Source organism: Hemiscyllium ocellatum, chromosome 6 (genome assembly GCF_020745735.1).
Source record: "Hemiscyllium ocellatum isolate sHemOce1 chromosome 6, sHemOce1.pat.X.cur, whole genome shotgun sequence".
NCBI classification, from domain to species: Eukaryota; Metazoa; Chordata; class Chondrichthyes; order Orectolobiformes; family Hemiscylliidae; genus Hemiscyllium; species Hemiscyllium ocellatum.
The window spans coordinates 48109842-48123263 of NC_083406.1; the positions used below are offsets into that span (position 1 = coordinate 48109842).

At 41.0% G+C, this 13422-nt stretch overlaps 1 protein-coding gene across 3 annotated transcripts in view; it reads right to left on the reverse strand.

Moving 5' to 3' along the window:
- Positions 1-13422, reverse strand: part of bcl9 (BCL9 transcription coactivator) — a 249515-nt gene that overhangs the window by 67396 nt on the left and 168697 nt on the right. For all 3 annotated transcript variants that reach the window (XM_060825939.1, XM_060825938.1, XM_060825941.1), the window contains 2 exons: positions 9483-9681; positions 817-925 (listed from right to left, as the gene is read on the reverse strand). In XM_060825939.1, the coding sequence (XP_060681922.1) occupies positions 817-925; positions 9483-9681 (308 nt within the window). The remainder of the gene's footprint in view (positions 1-816; positions 926-9482; positions 9682-13422) is intronic.

Here is a 13422-nt window from a genome sequence, read left to right on the forward strand (position 1 = left end):
TTAAATTGGCATTAAGCCAATAGTTATGGCTGGGGTCATGGGTTACCATGGATGTGGCATGAAGAATTGGTGGCAGTGATAGTGGTGGTGGGGGGGGGTGGGGGCGGGGAAACAGTGATGTGTGTTTAAGCTATAACCTTGTTCAAGGCAATATTTTGCTGTGTTATTTTTAATTGAATTCCTCAGTCCAAATTAGGTCCACAAGCACAACTGTACAAATTTAGAGCTCATGGGCAACTTTCAGGGAAATGTTGTCTGAAACATCTGTAACTAGATCAAATGGAACATGTAGGATGGAGATGTGAAATAGTAAAGCATAGCAGATGGATCACCAATATACCAAAATGATCAGTTTGAAATTCAAGAAAGGATTCAATGCAACAACTCATTTTCCATTTTTTTAGCATTGGAAGCTAATAAATTGAACAAGCTGTGACAAACAACTCTGAACAGATATTGCATCCAGCAATGGAGGAATGAGATATTGCACTTCAAGTTAAAACAATATTGGATTCAAGGATAAGCTTTGAGACCTCCATTGTCCAAGCATCTTGTCAGCACATGTAAGCTATTCTGAAGTGTGTTGGCTGCCTTCAAAGCAGAAATTTGTTGCAAAAATGTTAGTTGCTTGCATATTATGGCATATGTATTAGATCAGACAACCTACCTGAAGTGCTAGGATCATTTTACTAACCAAATTAATAGGAATGAATTTTAGCACTAACTTCAAAACCTCGCAGGCAAGGAACCTTGCAAGTTTTATTCCGCTAATAGGTTACATTTTGCGAAAGTAAAGATCATGCAAATATTGCTTACCGGACTGTTACTTGCTGGACCTTCCTTTTCTGTCCCCCTGTTTGAAATATTCTGCATATGGAAGGAAAGAATAGTTTCTGCTTCTCCCTTCAGGACAGCTTCCGCAGCCCTACCATCAAAACAAAATTATCTCTTTTCAGTTACGAACACAAATGTTAATGGAACAAAAATAGATGCTTAGAAAATAAATTAGAGGTGATTTTTATTTCTTGAAGGTTGAAAATTAAACCAGTTCTGCCTCTGAAATTACTATTTGAATATTTGATCATTTCAACAAGATCTGGGAAAATATGGTGATAAACAAAGAAAATAATTACAGTATAGGAACAGGGCCTTCAGCTCTCCAAGCCTGCACTGATCCAGATCCTCTATCTAAACTTGTTGCCTATTTTCCAAGGATCTGTATCCCTCTGCTCCCTGTCCATTCATGTATCTGTCTAGATACATCTTGAATGACACTACCGTTCCCTCTTCTACCACTCTGCTGGTAACATGTTCCAGGCACCTACCACCTCCTGCGTAAAGAACTTTCCACACATATCTCCCTTAAACTTTTCCCCTCTCATCCTGAACTCATGAACCATAATAATTGAGTACTCCATTCTGGGAAAAGGTTTATTGCTATCCACCTGTCTATACCTCTCATGATTTTAGAGACCTCAATCAGGTCCACCCACAACCTCCATTTTTCTAAAGAAAATAATCCTAATCTACTCAACCTCTCTTTGTAGCTAGTGCCCTCCATCCCAGGCATCATCCTGGTGAACCTCCTCTGTACTATCTCCAAACCATCCACAGTCTTTCGGTAATTTGGTGACCAGAACTGCATTGTATTCCAAATGTGGCCGAACCAGAGTTGTACCTGTAACATGACCTGCCAACTCTTGTACTCAATACCATGTCCAATGAAGGAAAACATGCCGTATGCCTTTTTGATGACTCTATCAATCTGCGTTGCCACCTTCAGGTTACAATGAACCTGAACACCCAGATCTCTCTGCACATCAATGTTCTGCAGGGCTTTTTCATTTAACATATAGTTCGCTCTTGAATCGGATCTTCCAAAATGCATCACCTCACATTGTCCGGATTGAACTCCATCTGCTGTTTCTTGGTCTAACTCTCCAATCTACCTATATTCTGCTGCATTCTGTGACAGTCCCCTTCATTATCTGCTACTCCACCAATCTTAGTGGCATCTGCAAACTTGCTAATTAGGCCAGCTATACCTTCCTTCAGATCATTTATGTATATCACAAACAACAGCAGTCCCAGCATGGATCCCTGTGGAACACCACTGGTCATAGGTCTCCATACTGAGAAACCCCCTTCCACTAGTACTCTCTGTCTCCTGTTGCCTAGCCAGTTCTCTATCCATCTGGCTAGTACACCTGAACCCCATGCAACTTCATGTTCCCATCAGGCTACCATGGGGAACTTTATCGAATGCCTTACTGAAATAGATGTAAATGACATCCACAGCCCTTCCCTGATCAGTCAACTTTATCATTTCCTCAAAGAATTCTATTAAGTTGGTAAGACCTGACTCTCCCTGCACAAAACTATGCTGCCTATCCAAATGTAAATAGATTCTATCTATCAGCATCTTCTCCAGCAGCTTCCCTACCACTGACTCAGGCTCACTTGTCGATAATTACCTGGATTATCCCTGCTACCCTTCTTAAGCAAGGGGACAACATTAGCAATTTTCCAGTCTTCAAAGACTTCACCCGTGTTCAATGATGCTGCAAAGGTATCTGTTAAAGCCCCAGCTATTTCTTCTCTTGCTGCCCTCAGTAATCTATAAGACCATAAGACCACAAGACATAGGAGTGAAAGTAAGGCCATTCGGCCCATCGAGTCCACTCCGCCATTCAATCATGGCTGATGGGCATTTCAACTCCACTTACCCACATTCTCCCTGTAGCCCTTTAATTCCTTGTGACATCAAGAATTTATCAATTTCTGCCTTGAAGACATTTAGCGTCCCGGCCTCCACTGCACTCTGCGGCAATGAATTCCACAGGCCCAACACTCTCTGGCTGAAGAAATGTCTCCGCATTTCTGTTCTGAATTGACCCCCTCTAATTCTAAGCTGTGTCCATGGATCCTAGTCTCCTCGCCTAACGGAAACAATTTCCTAGCGGCCACCCTTTCCAAGACATGTATTATCTTGTAAGTTTCTATTAGATCTCCCCTTAATCTTCTAAACTCCAATGAATACAATCCCAGGATTCTCAGCCGTTCCTCGTATGTTAGACCTACCATTCCAGGGATCATCCGTGTGAATCTCTGCTGGACACACTACAGTGCCAGTATGTCCTTCCTGAGGTGTGGGGACCAAAACTGGACACAGTAATCCAAATGGGGCCTAACCAGAGCTTTATAAAGTCTCAGTAGCACAATGGTGCTTTTATATTCCAACCCTCTTGAGATAAATGACAACATTGCATTCGCTTTCTTAATCACGGACTCAACCTGCATGTTTACCTTCAGACAATCCTCGACTAGTACTCCCAGATCCCTTTGTACTTCGGCTTTACGAATTTTCTCACAGTTTAGAAAGTAGTCCATGCTTGTATTCTTTTTTCCAAAGTGCAAGACCTCGCATTTGCTCACGTTGAATTCCATCAGCCATTTCCTGGACCACTCTCCCAAACTGTCTAGATCCTTCTGCAGCCTCCCCACATCCTCAGTACTACCTGCCTGTCTACCTAACTTTGTATCATCGGCAAACTTCATTAGAATGCCCCCAGTCCCTTCATTCAGATCAATAATATATAACGTGAACAGCTGCGGCCCCAACACTGAACTCTGCGGGACACCGCTTGTCACCGGCTGCTATTCCGAATAAGAATCTTTTATCCCAACTCTCTGCCTTCTGTCAGACAGCCAATCCTCAATCCATACCAGTAGCTCACCTCAAACACCTTGCTCAGCAGCCTCCCGTGTGGCACCTTTTGGAAATCTAAATAGACCACATCCACTGGGTTTCCCTGGTCTAACCTACTTGTCACCTCTTCCAAGAATTCCAACAGGTTTGTCAGGCACGACCTCACCTTACTAAATCCATGTTGACTTGTTCTAATCCGACTCTGCTCTTCCAAGAGTTTAGAAACCTCATCCTTAACGATGGATTCTAGAATTTTACCAACAATTGAGGTTAAGCTAATTGGCCTATAATTTTCCATCTTTTGTCTTGATCCTTTCTTGAACAAGGGGGTTACAACAGCAATCTTCCAATCATCGGGACTTTCCCTGACTCCAGTGACTTTTGAAAGATCTCAACCAACGCCTCCACTATTTCCTCAGCCACTTCCCTCAGAACTCTAGGGTGTAGCCCATCGGGGCCAGGACATTTATCAATTTTAAGACCTTTTAGCTTTTCTAGCACTTTCTCTTTTGTAATCTGGGATAGATCCCATCCAGACCTGAGGACTTGTCCACCTTAATGCATTTTAGAATACCCAACACTTTCTTCCTCCTTATGCCAACTTGACCTAGAGTAAACAAACATCTATCCCTAACCTCAACATCCATCATGTCCCTCTCCTCGGTGAACACCGACACAAAGTACTCATTAAGAATCTCATCCATTTTCTCTGATTCCATGTATAACTTCCCTTCTTAGTGCTTGATGGGCCAGCCCTTTCTCTAGTTACCCCTTTGCTCCTTACATATGAATAAAAGGCTTTGGGATTTTCCTTAACCCTGTTTGCTGAAGATATTTCATTACCCCTTTTAGTCCTCTTAATTCCTCATTTCAGATTGGTCCTACTTTCCCAATATTCTTTCAAAGCTTCGTCTGTTTTCAGTCACCTAACCTTAATGCATGCTTCCTTTTTCCTCTTAACTAGTCTCACAATTTCACCTGTCATCCATGGTTCCCTAACCTTGCCATTTCTATCCCTCATTTTCACAGGGACATGTCTGTCCTGCACTCTAATCAACCTCTTTTTAAAAGCTTCCCATAAATTAAATGTGGATTTACAGCTGCTCCCAATCTACTTTCCCCAGCTTCTGCTGAATTTTGCTATAGTTGATCTTTCCCCAATTTAGCAATCTTCTTTTAGGACCAATCTTGTCTTTGTCCATGAATATTCTAAAACTTATGGAATTGTGATCACTATTCCCAAAGTAATCTCCTACTGAAACCTTTACTACGTGGCCAGGTTCATTCCCCAACACCAGGTCCAGTATGACCCCTTCCCGAGGTGGACTAATTACATACTGCTCTGTAAAACCCTCCTGGATGGTCCTTACAAATTCTGCTCAATCTAAACCTCTAACACTTAGTGAATCCCAGACAATGTTGGGAAAATTAAAATCTCCCATCAGTACCACCCTGTTGCTCCTATATTTTTCCATAATCTGTCTACATAATTGTACCTCTATCTCATGCTCGCTGTTGGGAAGTCTGTAGTACAACCCCAACATTATTACCTATTTCTGAGCTCCACCCATGTGCCTCCCTCAACACAGCTGTGATATCCTCTCTGACCAGTATGCAACTCCTCCACCCATTTCACCTCTCTCTGTATCCCAACTGAATCATCTATATCCTGGGATATTTAGTTGCCAATCTTGCACTTCCCTCAAGTCTCAGTAATAGCAAAAGCATCATACTACCAGGTACAAATCCAAGCCCTAAATTCAAGTGATCTCTCATTATTTTTAGTGCTGGAGCCGCATACATAAAGAACTCAAAGAGTCTTGTATCCAGGTATTGATTAAAACTGTCTTTCAATCTCCCTACTACTATGACATGAAGGGGTTCTTTAGCACAGCAGGTCTTGAGTCACTGCTGAAAATACATATGTTTTGACAAGGTTTTTTGTTTGCAATCATCAAGACAATTCACAAGATAGTAATTTAGAGGAAAACTAATATTTATGCTGTGTGATTGGAGAGTGCTGACTGGTTGGCAAGTCTAATACATGGTGTTTAAGAACCAAAGCCTAAACCTAAGTATCTTAAAGCAACTCAACTTTTGATGTCTTTTACACATTAGTGGATCATGTTTTTTGGAGGGGAAATTCAAAATCTCAATTAACTGAAACTAAGTTAACATCAGATTTAATCAAAAACAGGATCCACAGCAACTCAATTTAATAAAAACAGAAATTGAACTGTGCAGTTCTGAGAGGACTTGTGGACAGAAAGCAGTTACAGTTTTGAGTCCAGGGCCTTTCTTCAGATGCTGCCAGACCTACTCAGCTACTCCAGCAATTTCTGTTTTTCTTTCAGGTTTCCAACAACCTGGTTTAACTCATTAAATAAATCTGGCCATGTGAAATATTAAAATGCTGGAAATCCTCAAAATGCCAGGCAGCAGCAGTAGTGGTTGAACTTGGTTTAGACTTAATACTCTATCCCAATGGGTTTAAAGAGATAGACGGTGCAGAGGGTGAGGTTGCTAGTTAACTCCATTTTGTTCAGTCCTGCTCTCATGCTTTCAGTGCAGTTAAACCACAGGCAGGTGTATCATTGGGCAGTCCTTACTATCAGTATGCCAACTGAGGCTTTCATGGGAAATAAATACACCTTTCATTCAGAAACTGCTGGCTGTGCAGGTTAAGTGGAGTGGTTGTGCTAAAATGCCCATTGTGTTCAGGGATGTGTAAGTTACGTGGATTAGCTAAGAGAAATACAGTGTTACAGGGATAGGATGGAGTGTGAGTCTAGGTGGGATACTCTTCAGAGGGTCAGAGTGAACTTGTTGGGCCAAATGGCCTACTTCTGCACTGTGAGGATTCTATGACTCTATGTAACTGGCAGCAGGGGAGGCCTGCATCCACTGCTTCTGTTTGGCAGACAGTTTTCTGAGGCAGAACCACCTGACCCAGAAGGCATAAAGTCCTCCTTCAAATTATTGGAGGAACTAGGGATGTTGTTGGGGGGGAGGATGCGGGGGAATGGGATTTGATTCTTTGATTTATTCACCACAATGTTTCAGCCTGATGACTTTCCATCAGGACTGGAAAGATGTGCTGGTGTCACAGGATTTAAGCAAGTACAAGGCAGGGGAAAAGGGAAAGATGTGAATGAACAAAAAGGAAGGTCCATGACAGGGGTCTGGATTTTATAAACTCACACTAGGGCTGTTTACAGTGGGATATAAATGAAGTGGTCACATGATTTCCTGATCTACTGAGTGCTGGTTCTATTTGGAAAGCTCACGGAAATTCCACTGCTGTATATAATTTGAAGACAATGTTCAATATCTGTAATATTGAGTAACTGCCAAGCCACCAGCAGTCCTTACCAACCACAATGCCAAATATACCAAAGTGCCATCAATGGTAATAATAGACCCCTCCAACAGCTACAATCAGATTTCCCTTGGTTTCACCTTCCACTTCACCAACTTCCACATTCAAAAGTTCATTATCTAGCCATTCTGTTACCTCCTGTGTGTTATTGGCATCAGGCATATCTTTCCACTGCCTCTCAAAATTCCAAAGGAATAGATCCATTCATGACATGCCAGTCCACTCTACAATCACCTAAGATACCTCCTTCCCATGGCCTGGGACTTTCATAAACATACACAGAAGAGGCAACATTCTCACTTTCACCTCATCTCTCTCCACAGTTGAAGATCTCAAGCTCTTATCTGTTTTCCAATTCAGCTTCTGATATGGCCTCCTCCACATTGACTGGATGACTGCTTTGCAAAATACCTTGTTCTAAGCAAGAATTCAAATTTATAATCACTTGTCCATTTTACTTCTCCACTCCAGTCCCAATCTAACCTTTCCGTCCTTGGTCTACTGTACTGTTCCAGGCACAGGATCAGGCACAGGTTTCAGATTCAGCAGTGAGTATACTAATTTCAGCAAAAACACTGACCCACTTTAATCTATCTGTGAGTTTTATTTTATGTATTTTTGCCTGTGGACAGCAACAATTGGTATTTGCTTTTGCTTTTTCATTTGCAGCTCTTCTCGAGACATCTTTCTTGACATGTTCTTTTGCTAATCACCATAACATCCCTTTTCTCAATTTGGCAGAACTTTGATTTTTAGACCTGCTCTGTGTTCTGGAGACAAACAGCTGATTGTAAAGTTGAGATGTTATTGAATGTAATTTGACTTAAATTGTGTGAGCACCTCACTTCTGGACAAATTGGAGCAACAAAGTGTAATCATGACCTATACCCACCAAAGCAATTAGAAAGTATTGGATAACACATCCTTTCCATTCATATTCCCTCACACTCAGGAAATTCACACTATCAAAGTTAAGAATGGAAATAAAATGAATATTGTTACTACTGCTCTTCAAACCCCTGATTATTTAATTCTTTTCATTGTTCTATGACTGAAATTTTTATGTTTCTGTTTCTTCAAATATTTAACTCTTTTAAATGATGTTTTGGATCTACTTCTGAATGACTTGCAGCAACCAGTGGGCTACTGCAGGGATTGATACTAGGACCTTAGTTATTCACAATATATGTCAATGACTTAGATGAGGGAATTAAATATAATAACTCAAAATTTGCAGATACCACAAAGCTGAATGTACAGGTGAGTTCTGAGGAGGATGCAGAGTTGCTGCAGTGTGATTTGGACAGGCAAATGCATGGCAAATGCAGTATAAAGTGGATAAATAGTTATCAACTTGGTTATAAAAATATGAAAACAGATGATTATCTTAATATTTGCAAATTCAGAGAAGGAAATATTCACCAAAACCTGGGCAAACGTGTGCACCAATCACTGAAAGTAAGCCCACAGGTGCAGCAAGTTGTAAAGAAGACAAACTATATGTTGGTCTCCAAAGCGGGAGGAATCAAGGGGGAACAAGAACATCTTGCTACAATTATGTAGGGCATTGGTAAGGCAACATCTGGAATATTGTATGCAGAGACTGTCTCCTTATCGGAAGAAGTATGTTTTTGCTGCAGAGGGAGTGCAGTGAAAGTTTATCAGATTAATCCTTGGATGGCAAGATTAGCGTATGAAGAGATATTGAATCAGTTAGGATTGTATCCATTAGAGGAATAAGGAGTGATCTCACAGAAAGCAATAAAATTCTAACAGGATTAGATAGGTTAGATGCAGGAAGGATGTCCCCAATAGTGGGGAGTCCAGAACCAGGAATCATATTCTAGGGATAAGGGTTAAACCTTTTAGCAATAAGAAGAGAAATTTCTTCACCCAGACAGTCGTGAGCCTGTGATTCACCAACACAAATTGGGTGAGGTTAAAATATTGTGTTTCTAAAAGGAGGTAGATGTAGCTTTCGTGGCTAAAAGATCAAGGAATATGGGAGAAGTGCAAATTAGGTTATTTCTTTTTCTTTGGTTATTCATGGGATGAGGGTATCGCTGGATAGGCAACATTTATTGCCCAGAGAGCACTTCAGAGTCAGTCACATTGCTGTGGGTCTGGAGTTACATGTAGCTCAGACCAGGTCATGTTAGCATTGAGCTCAATGGTCAACCAAGTTCATAACGAATGGCAGAGCGCACTCGAGAGGTAGAGAGACCTTTCAGCAGGTATGTAATGTGGACTACAATAGAACAAATTACACAGTAGAATGTATTGATCAATAAATTCAACATCCTGGAGAAACAAATGCAGCCATAGATCATCCTCATAAGATGGAAATAGCAATGAGCGATTAAAGATAGCTTGTGTAAATTATTGTCAACTTACTTGTTGGCCATGTTCGTGGAGAAGACATATATAACTTTAGGAGGGGTCTTTTTGGCGGTGCTAGACTCTGGCATCAGTTTCTGATTTCCAACAGAATTGTGAGAGGGATTGGACGACCCACTGCCATCTGGATTGGAAGAAGGGAGGGAGTGTGTTGCCAGATGTTCCTGTGACTTGACACTCTCAGAAGAATTACAGTCTGTAACATAACATACATGAAAAAATGGACATTTCCAAAGAAAAATATGAAATTATAATTTTCATTTGGCTTTCAATTTTACTTGATTTTGATGCAATCTCTCACCTCTTAATATTCTTGAATACTAATGAAAACAGACACAAATATTCCTTTCTACTTAAAAAAGTTTTCAACACTACACAATTTCATAAAGCCATCTTTATATGACAAGGGATTTTCTTTATTTATTGGGATGAAACCACCGGTAGCATGAATAATAGGATTTCAGTTAAAACAGCAACTTCTAAGACGGCTGAAATTTGCAACATTGCACCATACAAATTTCAAAACAAGAAGCAGATCACCCTTCATTTGACCAGAAGAGCAGTTGACATGTCTATAATTTCTGACAGGTCATGACTAATGCATTGCAGGCATGTCTATCTGTTCCAGTTGCAAGCTAAGACCACTAAGTACCTCATTATTTTTTGAGAAACTAAGACTGGGAACATGGCACACCTACAATGTATAATTATGTAGTAGCTGCAACAGAACAAACTATACTAAGGTGTTTCACAGGGCATTGCACACAAGAGTAAATAACAGTACGTCACCTGAGGTCAGATAGTGAAAATCTTGATCAAAGAGGTAGCTTTTAAGGAGCCTTTATTCAAGGCCATTGGTGTGATTAGATTAGATTACTTACAGTGTGGAAACAGGCCCTTCAGCCCAACAAGTCCACACCGAATCACTACCCACCAATACCCCTACACCTAATACTAGGTAATTTAGAATGGCCTGCACATCTTTGTGACTGGGGGAGGAAACCGGAGCACCTGGAGGGAACCCACGCAGACACAGGGAGAATGTGCAAACTCCACACAGTCAGTCGCCTGAGGCAGGAATTGAACCCAGGTCTCTTGTGCTGTGAGGCAGCAGTGCTAACCACTGTGCCACCATGCTGCCCGTGCCGTGTATGTATAAAAGAAACATAGATAATATGCATTGTAGTCAATTATTAATCCTCTTTTGGCTATTTGTTTACAATAATTTGTCAAAACTTGGTGCAAGTTTCTCTGCTTGACTGAGAATTGTTCAGCAGTAAATTGGACAGATTCATACAACATAGACACAGTCACTTCAACCCATCTTGTCTATGCTAACCAACAAACACCAGACTACACTAATTTAATTTACCTACACTTCATCCTTTCCTGACGAAGGGCTCCTGTCCGAAACGTCGATTCTCCTGCTCCTCAGGTGCTACCAGACCTGCTGTGCTTTTCCAGCACCACTCTAATTTTGACTCTTATCTCCAGCATCTGCAGTCCTCACTTTCGCCTACACTTCAGCCACAGCCTACTATGCCCTGGCCCATCTAGATGCTGCCTAAATGTTGTGTAAGTACCTATCTCCAGCACCCTCTCAGGTAGCACATTCCATATTTTTACCATTACTTACTCCTATATTTTATACATTGGCTAATGAAGGCAAGCATCCCATATGCTTTCTTTACTATCCTGTGTACCTGTACTAACACCTATGGATTTGTACACCAAAATCCTTTTGTTCCTCAGTAAATCCCTAGAGACCTACTATCCAAGTATATATCTCTTCTCTTATTAGACCTCCTAAAATGCATCATCTCACACTTTTCCAGATTAAAATCTGTCTGCTCAATTTACCAGCTGATGAATCTGATTGTAGCCTGAGACTATCCTCCCCACTATCAATACCTGATCTAACTGAGATTTTATACAATTTGTGTCAGCCTGTAGGCCAATGAGACACAATTATCAGTCCAGTTAAGTCATGATAGTTGCTGTAATTCTGGTCTTTTCCACATTCTTGTTTTTATTCTCTAAGACTTCAATTGCTCAGACTTTCAATTTCAGAATATCCTCTCTGAACCTTTGTTCAGAGAGACAATCTTAAGGAATGTCTTAAAATAACAGAGGCAAGATGAAAACAGTGTTTTCAGTTGCATTGCCACATCAAGGTGTTCTAATACCATTAGTGACTAATAAAAAGTACATTCTTATTACTTTCCTTAATAACAAATCCTGTTATGAAAACAGCATCTTAGACAACTTCGTGGGAAATTTGCCAGCAAACCCAACTCTTGTTGAAGCCTGAAGAGTGCTGTCAGGATGTACATTATTGCATTCAACTGAAGATCTACACAGTAGGTGAAACAGACTGTTAGATGCACGGTATTCTGGAGTGCAGTCTGATAGGGAAGGTGCTGTGCTCCAGAGTGTTGTGTCAGCAGCCCCCATGAAGATCCATGAGTTTGGATAATGTGTTATTTCTGGTTTTAACATTTGCTGCTGTTTACTGCCGAAGTTTCGGGAAGGACTATTACTGTTATTCCTAAGTATGCCGAGTTGGGACTGTGCTTTCATCTCTGGCCATCCATATAGATGTATAATTCGGTTTAGGCAGTGGGACTCTGGAGGAGGGTACTGGATATGGTTTTAGACCGACTCACTGTGAGACACCATGTGCTATGCTATACCATCAACTTTGTAACCTCTTGGTTAAGGATCTGATTTAGGGCACAGGAGGACAGAGATTGAGTGATACATCAGAACTTGTCAACACGCATGACCTTGCAACATGCAGTGTAAGCAGGTCACTTGAATAAATGCTGAACACTGGGGTAGTCCACTGACCAGCCTTTGTCCAAGTGTGCTTTTGTGAAGGGGTGTTTCAACAACTTCCTTGAGCCAGCTTTTGAAAGCACCCTGGACAGCAGTAGAAGCAGGTCAGTGTGTTACAATGCATCACGGACAGCTGTGATATCCAACAGCACTGTGTCTGGTTTCTTCTGGAAACCATTCTCAATGTAGGTGATGAGTGCCACAAAATCACAAGTGCCTCAACCAGCTTAGGCAGGTTATGAAGGATAGTGTCTACCTCTGGAGATATATTTTACTATAGGTTTAAGTATTCAGAAAGTAGTGAAATCAGTTGTTAGCTGCTCGCCAGTTGGTTAACTTTTCCAGGATTTTGAATGGTATTGACTTTTCCATTTACCACACTTCCAAAAGTACATTTGAACTTTGACTCAGCTCTGCGCAAGTACCATCAATCAGACACAAGCAGAGGAGCCATATTATTTCTGGTGCAACATTGTCATATCCTATTGCTTTGTCACATTTCAGGCCCTTTAATATTCTCTCCAGTTCTATAATCTTGAAGGATTAGGAATGACCAGTGTGCATGTTGCTAGTGTAGATTTCCCAGTTTATATAGATGATGCATTTAATTTTTTTCTCTGACAGTATCCATACTACCTGAAGTAGATGACTACAAACTTGGTTCACAGTGACTGGTGGGCAATACAATCTGGGCTATCTTTGAGCTGCTCCACGATGTCAAATCAGGCTCCAGCACTTCTGACTGGAATGAATAAATTGAGCCCGACTGTCATTTCTACCTGCATGCTGCATAAAAATCAACAGATGACTCATATTCCTTGAAGAATGCAGCATTGTCTCTCTAAAGCATGGGGCATGGATGCCTTGACAGGACAGCTATGTCCAAAGAACACCTATATCAGCAGTTTCGTGAAAGGCGCCACAAAAGCCTGATACAATTCTTCTATAGGTATATTATCGACCGGAATGGTTGTAATGATGCAATCCAAAGTCTTGTTCTATTTTGGTTAATCTTTGTGTAAAAGTTCCACTGTATCTTCTTTGTGCTGTCATTGACTGGAAGGCAAAGGCAAAGCCAATGTGAGTGAGTGAGCAATAG